The 10,792-nt window shown below is 25.9% G+C and overlaps 1 protein-coding gene across 1 annotated transcript in view; it reads left to right on the top strand.

Annotated features, from left to right (window-relative positions):
• Positions 1 to 10,792, top strand: part of LOC100215098 (intermembrane lipid transfer protein VPS13A) — a 172,035-nt gene that overhangs the window by 30,858 nt on the left and 130,385 nt on the right. Inside the window, exons 5-6 of the mRNA XM_065791745.1 lie at positions 5,927 to 6,034; positions 6,154 to 6,227. Of these exons, the coding sequence (XP_065647817.1) occupies positions 5,927 to 6,034; positions 6,154 to 6,227 (182 nt within the window). The remainder of the gene's footprint in view (positions 1 to 5,926; positions 6,035 to 6,153; positions 6,228 to 10,792) is intronic.

Below are 10,792 nucleotides of genomic sequence, written 5' to 3'. Positions count from 1 at the left end.
ATCATTAAATAACATTGAAAGCAAACAAATGTTGATACTAATCTGCATGTAAAATTATTAAGGAAATTTGATTTTTCTCAGTGATTTAGTCAAAACAATAAGTTTATATTGACAAGTGTAAGCAAATTGGAAGATTTAGTTTCTTATATAAGAAATTAGGTTAAAGAAAAAGAAAAAAAATAATTAATTAACTACTACATACAGTGAGAACAGAATTTAATTGTACAAAGTAATTTTTCAAATTAAATCAACATCAATAAAATATTTTATCATGGATTAATTATAAAGAACTTTTTTTGTGTCAAATTTTTCATTTGTTAAAAAACCTTTAAAAAAAAGTTTTTCTTTAGGCATTTGAGTTTCCTGATTAGGAATTTTAAACTAAAAGAATGGGATAAAAACAATTGCACATAAAATATTTGTACAATAAAAATATTACAGGTTAAAGCTAAGAACAAATAACAGTTTATTAAAATAAACAAGAAACAGTTTCAAGTTTTTATGTTTTATTATTAATATACTGTAATATTTAGTTGGTCCTCCTTTTTCTTTAATAACATCTAGCAAGCGTTTCGACATTGATTCTACAAGATATTTGATTTAATCATTGTAGATGTGAGACCATGATTTAACAACAGCTTTCTTCAAACCTTTTTTTTTGGTAAATGATCTGTTACTTATTTTTTTAACTAAAAAAAAAGTTAATTAGTTAAAGTCCATACATGTTCTATTGGATTCAAATCAGGGCTCTGTGAAGGCCATTCTAAAAAGTTTTTGCAGCTTTTATCAAAAAAGGTTTTAGCTTTTTTAGCAGTGTGTTTTGGATCATTGTTTTGTTGAAACAAAAAACTCTTTCCCAATCTGAGTTTTTAAGCAGATTTTAAATTTCATTTCAATATATTTTTATACAAATCAGCATTAATTGTTTCAACAATAAATTCTAGTTTACCAACACCATTTCACACCATACAACCCCATAACATTACACTTTCACTGCCATGTTTAACTGTTTAACCCCTTGTACAACTCAAATAAAAAGCTTCACCCCTCTTTTGCCAAACTTTTTGTGCACCATCACAAAAAGTTTGGCAAATATGATTTTTTTAAGTTAATCTTGGATTCATTAGAACTCTTTTCGAAAATGATAGTGGCATTAAATAGTACTTTACTGCAAAATTCATTCTTCTCCTCATATGATTTTTTGTTAAGAATGATTTTTTACAAGCTATACACCCTGAATCTTGCTTTACAAATGCAATTTCTAATTATGTAAGTGAAGTTGTGTTTCCTGTTAAGTTTTTTAGATGAATTTTTTTGCAGTTTGAAACAGATTTTTTTTATCCTTCTTAAAATTTCTCTATCAGTTCTTGAAGCTGTCTTCAGCTTTCATTCTCGCCCAGTAGGAATTTCAAATGTTTCATATTGTTAGTATATCTTTACAATGGCTTTTACTGTTGTAAATAGAATATTTGTAAGTTCTTCAACTTTTCTATAAGTATTACCTTGTTTAACCTAGTCTATAAATAGTTTTTTTTAGTAGTATTTAAATACTTTCCTTTTGATGCCACTCAGTTTGACAAATAGTGTTTTTAATGTCTTTTTTTTTTCAAAAATGTTAATAGTTGCTTAAAATAAAATTCTAGAAATTCAAATTGAATAATTTAATTGATATATATATATATATATATATATATATATATATATATATATATATATATATATATATATATATATATATATATATATAAAATTATAAACATTCAATGTACATGCAAATTTTTACTGAAAAATTATAAATACTTTTAGTTATTTTTAATTCTTATCAAGTTCAAAACAAGTTTTAAAATAATAAATGCAAAAGTTATTTTTGTATGATTGAATTCTGTTCTCACTGTAGTTTTATGTATTATGAATTATACATAAAACTACAGTGAAAATATAGTATTATACACAGCATAGAGTTTTATAATAATAAACTTTTTTTGCTTTGCTTTGCATTGTAAAAATATTGAATTATATAATTAATTTAGGTTTCCAAGTACTATTTATTTAAAAACACATCTATCATTGCACTTTTATATGCCTTATGAAAAAAAGATGCAGTCTTAGAACACGCTTTCAAGGAGTTTAAATTTTAGTAAAAATAAAATTAAAAAGAGGAAGAACCGAAAAAAAAAAAAAATGCAACAAAAATAAAATTAAAAGGAGGAAAAACCGAAAATTAAAATTGCCACAAAAAGCCAAATATTATTTAGAAAAAAACTTTTTTAATTGTTCAATCCTTTTGTGTGGTTTATGGTTCAGGCGAAGTACATGTTCTAATGTATAGTGTTGGTTGTGTTTTCATATTTATTGAATCTTGTGGCATTGTGCATATGTTCACATGGTTTGATAAATATGAGTAAATGGAATGTTAGACTTTTCAATATAAGGTATTTTCTGCCTCACCAGTTGAGAAAAATACTTCCTTACAGTTGTCACATTAACCCTTTTGGAGAAGGTTTTTGGGATACAAACTGCCTTTATTGATCTAATTAAAAAAAAAGATCAATGTTTTATGATCAATAGAGAAAAAAAGTCTAAATGGTAACCATAATCTGTAATTCAAATTTTTTATTCAACTGGAGGTGTAAGCATTTTTGGAATTAATTTAATCAATTCAAAAATGATTGAATTTAAAAAGAGGAAAAATTGGTATTTTTAATTACCTTTACCATGGCTAATGAGTCTTACCTGCCCCATTTATGATATACGATATAAGTATACATAAACGATCATATACCAAATATACTCTATATATACGATCAGTTTTATGTTATGACAAGAGCTAATGTTTAGGATCAGTTTTATGTTATGACCAGAGATAATGTTTAGGTTCAGTTTTATGTTATGACCAGAGATAATGTTTAGGTTCAGTTTTATGTTATGACCAGAGATAATGTTTAGGTTCAGTTTTATGTTATGACCAGAGATGATTTATACAATAAAATAGCACTAATGTTAAACAAGTTTTAAATCAAAAATACTTTTAGGGATCCCTTAAGACTAGAGTATCCAATACTGGTCAAAAAATCAATACCAGTATTTCGGTATTATAAAAATATAATACAGGAATACCAGTATTAAAACTAGTATTAAATATTTTGAATTTTTAAAGCAAAATAAATAAATTTAAGAATCACGAAAACTTGAAAAGCATGCAAATTTATTGATCTATTTGGTAGAATCTTTATCTTTTATTCCATGAAAATAACCTCTTTTTGTAATAAAGTTTTGTTGTCCATTCTGCACCGCAACTTGTTTAAAATAATACCAGCAGCAGAAAATGCTCTTTCGGATTCAATGCTAATTGGCCGAAACATTAAAAGAAGATCATAAACCTGTTGGAGATGTTTTCCCTGCACACCTTCATCTTCAAAGAGACTCATTTCTTTTTTTAGACACTTGATTATTTCTATGCACAATGATGAGTTAATTTCACATAGCCTGTCAAACATAAATGTCAATGCTGCATCCGCAGAAATTAAGTTAGCATCCTTGCAACAAAGTGACTCAATGGCTTATTTTACCGGCAAAGGTGCTGAAATAGTAGCTGAAATGTTTATATTAAGTTTTAAATCTATATCTGATTTTTGAATGTATGACTTTAATTTGTAAAAACGTTTGAGCATTGCTTATAGGCTATTCCATCTAGTTTTGGAATCTGCAATTAAGAAGTATTCTTTACAAAGTTTGAGCTTTACATAATTCTGTAGTACCTCATTTTTTAATGGTGAACGTTTGAATATTTGCACAGTTTTCCTTACTTTTTGTATAAGGGGACCAATTTGACTATGTGTTATTTCTGTAACTTGTTCTTTTATATCGTAATCCATCACTAATCTTTCCTCATATGTATTTAAAATATTTCCAAAGGCACCATAGTTTTCATGCTCTTTGGCATCTGAATATGAATCGAAGTCTATTGATTCATTCAAGCAAAAGGTTTCTTTTTTATATAGAACATCTACAACTGCAAGTTGAATTGCACGGGCCAAAAACAACTGCTAAGCAGCTGGTATTAATTTGCCTACTTTTTGCATAACTGCTGCACCATCATTTGTTAAACAAACAATATTCTTTTCTAATGACATACAATACTGATTCAATTTTTCACTTAAAAGTAAGACACATTTTTCTGCAGGTAAACCTCCATTGATTTGGAGAAGTCCTAAATTCCAAAACTTTGACTCCAAGTGAATATTCACGTTTATGTATCGTCGGTTCCTTAAGGAAGTCCACTCATCAAAAGTAATACTAAAACCTTTTCCATTTAATTTATATTCTGATGTTTCTTTAATTGCTCACTGTTGAATAGTTTAGCTATAACTAGTGACAATTTTTTCTATAGTCGTGACGGATTTTAGAAGTTTATCACTTAAATTTAATGCTTTTAATGATTTTTGAAGATCATTGGATGTTGTGAAAATTCTGAATCAAAACCCATCAAGTGCTGTCATTCTAGATAAGATTGCTGCCAGCGAGTCTTCTGTAGTTTTTTTAAAAATATTTAGTAATTTTGGATATTTAGTAATTTTAGTATTTAATATTTAGTATTTTTAATATTTTAATATTTAGTAATTTTAAAATATTTAGTAATTGGAGGAGGCGTATCAGATATTGAACTAGATTCACCAAGAGGTTCAATAGCATCTCGCTTTCATAATATTTCATCTTTGCTTTCACATTTAAAAATAAAGCATTATGCTTTGTTTTTAAATGTGTATGAAGGCCGCTTGTTGAGCCACCTGCTGTTTTTATAATTTTTGCGCACTTCTTACACTTTGCACTATGCCTTTTTTCATCTTTGAGAAAGAAAACCACACAGAATATTTATCTCTGCTTTTTGAATGCTCAATAAACTTTTTAATTTCAGTCTCCATCGGCTAAATTAGAATATTGTCTCAATTTGTAAATATGTCACATATTTTATCCTCACAATGTTTATATCAGTCACATAATGTGACTGATATAAACATTTAATATTTAAATGAAATGAATTTAAATAAGTTTAAACTTAAAAATGTTAATTTTTTGAACTTACCAAAGTTATTCTTGGTAATTGTTTTAAAAAAGCTATCAAAGAAATAGGTATATAAAGATTTTGCAATTTGTAAAAATGTTTTTAAATGAATCTAAAAGTAAAATACTCGTTTTTTACTTTTAGATTCTCACCGTATAACTAAAAATGTTAGAACTCAAGAACTAAAGAATGTTTAATGCATTGCTTTAAAGTATATGCACTTATGATTGTTTCAAAAAAAAATAAAAACAACAACCCGTAGTTATAAACTTCCTGGGAATTTAAATAATTTTAAAAATGAGTCAAGTAATAATGAGAAGAGTTTCATCGAAGAGTTGTCAATGAATCAGATTTTGACAACTTTTTTTTTATATATTAGGTTTCACTCAAACAAAGAGTTTAAACATATGATAGAATAAAAAATATTTTAAAAATAAGCAAAAAATGTTTACGAATTTTTATAATCTGAAATACGACAATGCGTTTCATCTCAAAAATAGTTGCATTTTAATATCTCCTTAAATGTTGTAATACTTTAATTAAAACTTTCGTTATAAATCAATTTAAAAAAGTACATGAAGTATACAAATATTGCTACATACATACATGAAGTATACAAATATTGCTAAAAATAATAAATAAAAAAACAACCATTCAAATACCGAAATAGCAGTATTTAAGTCTTTTAATACCTGTATTCCAAACTAGACAAAATCGACTGAAATCCCGGTTTTCGGTATCCTTGTATACCAGTATTGGATTCCCTACTTAAGACCCTTGAATATTGAGTTTTTTTCTATTATTTATATATATATTTGTTTATGCAGATTCAAAGTTCTAAGGTTTTATTAATTTATTTATAAGATATTAAATACAATAAAGAAAAAGAGGAGAAAGATGAATTTGAGAGAAAGAAAAGACAAATTGAAAATATTGAAGAAGCTCGACGTGTAGAAGAAGAAAAAAAGAAAGGTTAAAATTTCTTTTTTATTAATATGTTATTAAATATTATGAAGATATTATTTTGTTTTAATATCTTCAATATTTCTATGTTTGTAAGTGTTTAAAAGTTTTAAGTTTATATTTTCTAGCAAAAAGTGAACAAAAAGAAGACCAAGATAGTTTTGTGGAAAAACTTGCAACAAACATTATTAAAAACTTGCAAGTAAGTTTTAAAAAGTTTTAAAAAGTTATCATGCATATGCGGTAGTAGACAGTTATAAGATTTGAGGTTTAAATCTATCTCTTGATGATATCTTCTTCCACTGCCTTCAATCTTTTTATCTACCTTGTTTAATAAGATTTGTGTTTCTGAATTTAGAGTTAAATAATAGTTAAAAACAGTGCTCGAAGTGGTGACAAAAAAGCAACGGGATAGTATTCGGTAAATAAAAAATACCATCCCGCCTAATCATTGTTTTATATAGAGACTTATAAAAAAGGTGACAGGATGGTTAACACTTTATAAATCGGTGGCGTGATGGCATCCCACCCCACCTTGGGCACTGGGTAAAAATAAAAAAATTATACAGTAGAAATGGTTATTTACAGATGAATCAATTATGATTGCTTAAAAAATGAGCAGTTGTGGAAATAAAGTGTTGTACCTTTATTATTATTTTGAATAAAAAAAAATAAAAACAGACCAAATAAAACTATGTAAAAAAATGTAGTATATTATTGCAATCAAATTAAATTTCAATTTGAAATCTATCATTGTAAAATTAACAAAAAGTAGATCATAAAAACTTAATTTTGCAAAGTTTAAATAAAAAAACGATTAACAAAATTTAATTCTGATTATAAGTATGTAAAAAAAAAAATATTATTATTCTTTTTAAATAAAAGTATTGTAAGTTATATGTTGAATAATAAAGAGATTTTTAATTTCATATATAATTGTTGAATAATAAAGAAATAATTAATTTTACATATAATTGTGTGTTTTATATATATAATCTTAATATTAGTAGAAAAATGTAACAAATTATTTTAACTCTATCTATAAAGTATGTAAACAGTAAAATCACTGATTTTGAACCTCCCCCCATTGTTTACAGCTGTTTTAAAGACCTCACCTCCTCTATATATTTTTCAAAAAATTACCCACCCTAAGTTTATTAGGACCCTCCGCATTTATTAATTTTTACTTGTAACTAATAAAAAGAACTGTATCTTAAATCAAAAACAAATTTCAATGTAAACCAGCCATAAATATTAAAAAACTCACTAATAAAAATAAAAGTTCCTACCTATTTATTAGATCTGGACCTGAAACAGTTGAGTAAAAAATCTAGAAGAAAAATGCTTTGCCTTTTGTTAAAAAATAAATCAAACTTTAGGAAACATTTAGGAGGAAGATAGTCAAACCGTGTATGTATTTGCTGTTTTAAACGCCCCCTCCTATTTACCCCTACTTCATACCTACGTACATACTTTATGCACTTTACCTAATGTTGCACAAATACTGTTTCATGTATAACTTTTTAATAACTTTATTTTTACTTGAAACATTTGAACAGTCAAGAAATTAATCCATCATGAGACAAAACTGAGCAGTTCCAGCATTTCAAGAAAATGTTCTCCCAGCATTCTGGGAGAATATTTTCTTTTAAAACTTTGCCAACTGTTTCACTTTACATTTGACCAACAAAATGAACTGGCTATAGATACGGAATATGGTTTTTAATTAATACTAGCTGTCATGACCCATAAAATATGGCTCTAAAGAAGTTTATTTCACACCTACCTCTATTTTTATACTTATTTAGCTATTTATCTATCCTCTATTTCTTTACTTAAGTGTTTTTTGAATAAATGGTAGAAAAATATTTAAATATTGGTTTTAGAGCAAAAAAGATAAATACGCACACTTTATTCGCATTTTTAGAGCTTATTAGAACCCTTACCCATTTATTTATTTTGAAAGAAAAAATCTCAATTCAATGAAAACATCTTCCTACTTTACAAAAGAAAATCAGCTTTTTAATTTCTTAGATGCACAGATTAACTCTATATAAACACTTAACATAAGTATCTCTAACATAGATGGCGATCTTGAGAGTATATTTTCAGAGAGCATATGTGCTTTAATATATTTAGTTTATGACAAAGTCTGCATGATTGATTTTTTCTAAAGACTCATAATTGACAAGGTTTGATGTGATAAAATTTCAATTTGATGCAGTTTAGATTTTATTAAAGATTTTTTATAAACAAAATAATCAAAATTTTTAAGAGCTTCTAATAACTTAAATAAAGCATAACATAAGTTATAAAAAAATTCAATCTTCTATAACTTATTCAATGGAGACAAATGAAAAAGACTTTTTTTGAAGTCCACAAAGTTTCTATAATAATAAGACTGTTAGATTGAAGAACTTTCAAACTAATTGATTATCTTCTCGCTTAGATATGGACAACAAGGATCAAGAAACAGAAATTGAAGCTGAAGATTCTGTGCTTTTTCGAAGTAAATTTAGTGATGTTAGCTCACTATCTTTTAACTTTTTTGTTTGTTTCATAACACTAAATTTGCTCAGGAGAAAAGAGAAGCTTGCATATTCAATATTTTTTTATGTTCAAAATCATATATTTTCTTTTGAAGAATACCATCATTATCTTATTAACATATCATCTTGATCTTTTGTGATAATGTTAATCAAGTCTTAAGCCCATTTTTCGGTAAAATCATCTGTTTCTTTTGGAACTTTAAAAAAGCAACTCCAGTATATCTTCTAGTGGCAGAACATCCATAAATTAAACAGTTTTCATTCAGCATTTGCAACATCTGTTGAGTTTTTTTAAAAAAGGTTTTTAAAAAACATTTAATTTGGATTTTCAGGAACTTGTGCAGCTTTTGGAGATCTGGGGATAGCATAAATCTAATATAATATATTTGTTATGACTATGGTGATAATGATCGAAAGTTTACAATGGCTTTAAAACAGCAAAAGATGTTGTGTTCATAGAGGATTTTGTCAACACTACTGAGATAATAATAAATATTGAAATAAATATATCAGATGTTTTATGTGAAGAAAGTTTAAGAAAGTTGATATACGTAATTTCTTTTACTGAAATATTTTTATGCTTTTATTAGTATAAAAGTACTTTAGCTTTTAATAAAGAAAAATTGCCTTAACTCAAATTAATACCTTATATCAGCCAACTTTCCAGGTTTGAGTTAGCATTGATTAACTATATATATATATATATATATATATATATATATATATATATATATATATATATATATATATATATAGATCTATAGTTTGTTGGCTTTGGGAAGAGCGGAAGGAAAAAAGTGATTCTTACGCCAACATATACGTCACTTTTAATTACTTTTAACTTTCGTCCAACATTTCCGTGTTGGACGAAAGTAAAAACCATTAATTTAATTACAAATTAATCGTTTTTTAAAAAAACCACAAAAACGCAAATTTAATTGACCAGAATGTTTTAAAAACATTGTGAATGTTTTTAACAATATAAACAATGTTTTTTTTTTATTTTTTTTAATAAAATGTTTTTATTTTTATTTTTTTTAATAAAATGTTTTTATTTTTATTTTTTTTACTGTAAATCATGCGCGGAGTGTTGCTACATCGACTATCTTATAGCCTGACTCGCAAGGGAGTGCTGCTACATCGACTGACAAATAGCCTGACTCGCAAGGGAGTGCTGCTACATCGACTGACAAATAGCCTGACTCGCAAGGGAGTGCTGCTACATCGACTGACAAATAGCCTGACTCGCAAGGGAGTGCTGCTATATCGACTGACAAATAGCCTGACCCGCAAGGGAGTGCTGCTACATCGACTAAGGGTTTGGTTGGGGCAGGCAGTCTATCATTATTAAAAAAAAAAAAATTCCGGTCTTGCATTTTAATTTTTACTTTTTGTCAACAAAATATCGAAAAAACTTTCGGACAACATCTAAGGGTTCTATATATATATATATATATATATATATATATATATATATATATATATATATATATATATATATATATTATATATATATATATATATATACATATATATATATATATATATATATATATATATTTATATATTTATATATATATACATACATATATATATATATAAATATTTATATATATATTTATATACATATATATATATATACATATATATATATATATATTTATATATATATATATATGTACATTTATATACATATATACATATATATATATATATATATATTTATATATATATATATATGTACATTTATATACATATATACATATATATATATATATATACATATATATATATAGATCTATAGTTTGTTGGCTTTGGGAAGAGCGGAAGGAAAAAAGTGATTCTTACGCCAACATATACGTCACTTTTAATTACTTTTAACTTTCGTCCAACATTTGCGTGTTGGACGAAAGTAAAAACCATTAATTTAATTACAAATTAATCGTTTTTTAAAAAAACCACAAAAACGCAAATTTAATTGACCAGAATGTTTTTAAAAACATTCTGAATGTTTTTAAAACATTTTGAATGTTTTTAACAATATAAACAATGTTTTTATTTTATTTTTTTTTAATAAAATGTTTTTATTTTTATTTTTTTTAATAAAATGTTTTTATTTTTATTTTTTTTACTGTAAATCATGCGCGGAGTGTTGCTACATCGACTATCTTATAGCCTGACTCGCAAGGGAGTGCTGCTACATCGACTGACAAATAGC

Source organism: Hydra vulgaris, chromosome 02 (assembly GCF_038396675.1).
Source record: "Hydra vulgaris chromosome 02, alternate assembly HydraT2T_AEP".
Lineage (NCBI taxonomy): Eukaryota > Metazoa > Cnidaria > Hydrozoa > Anthoathecata > Hydridae > Hydra > Hydra vulgaris.
Note: the sequence above shows the minus strand (reverse complement) of the source record. Positions and strands in the feature narration are given on the sequence as shown.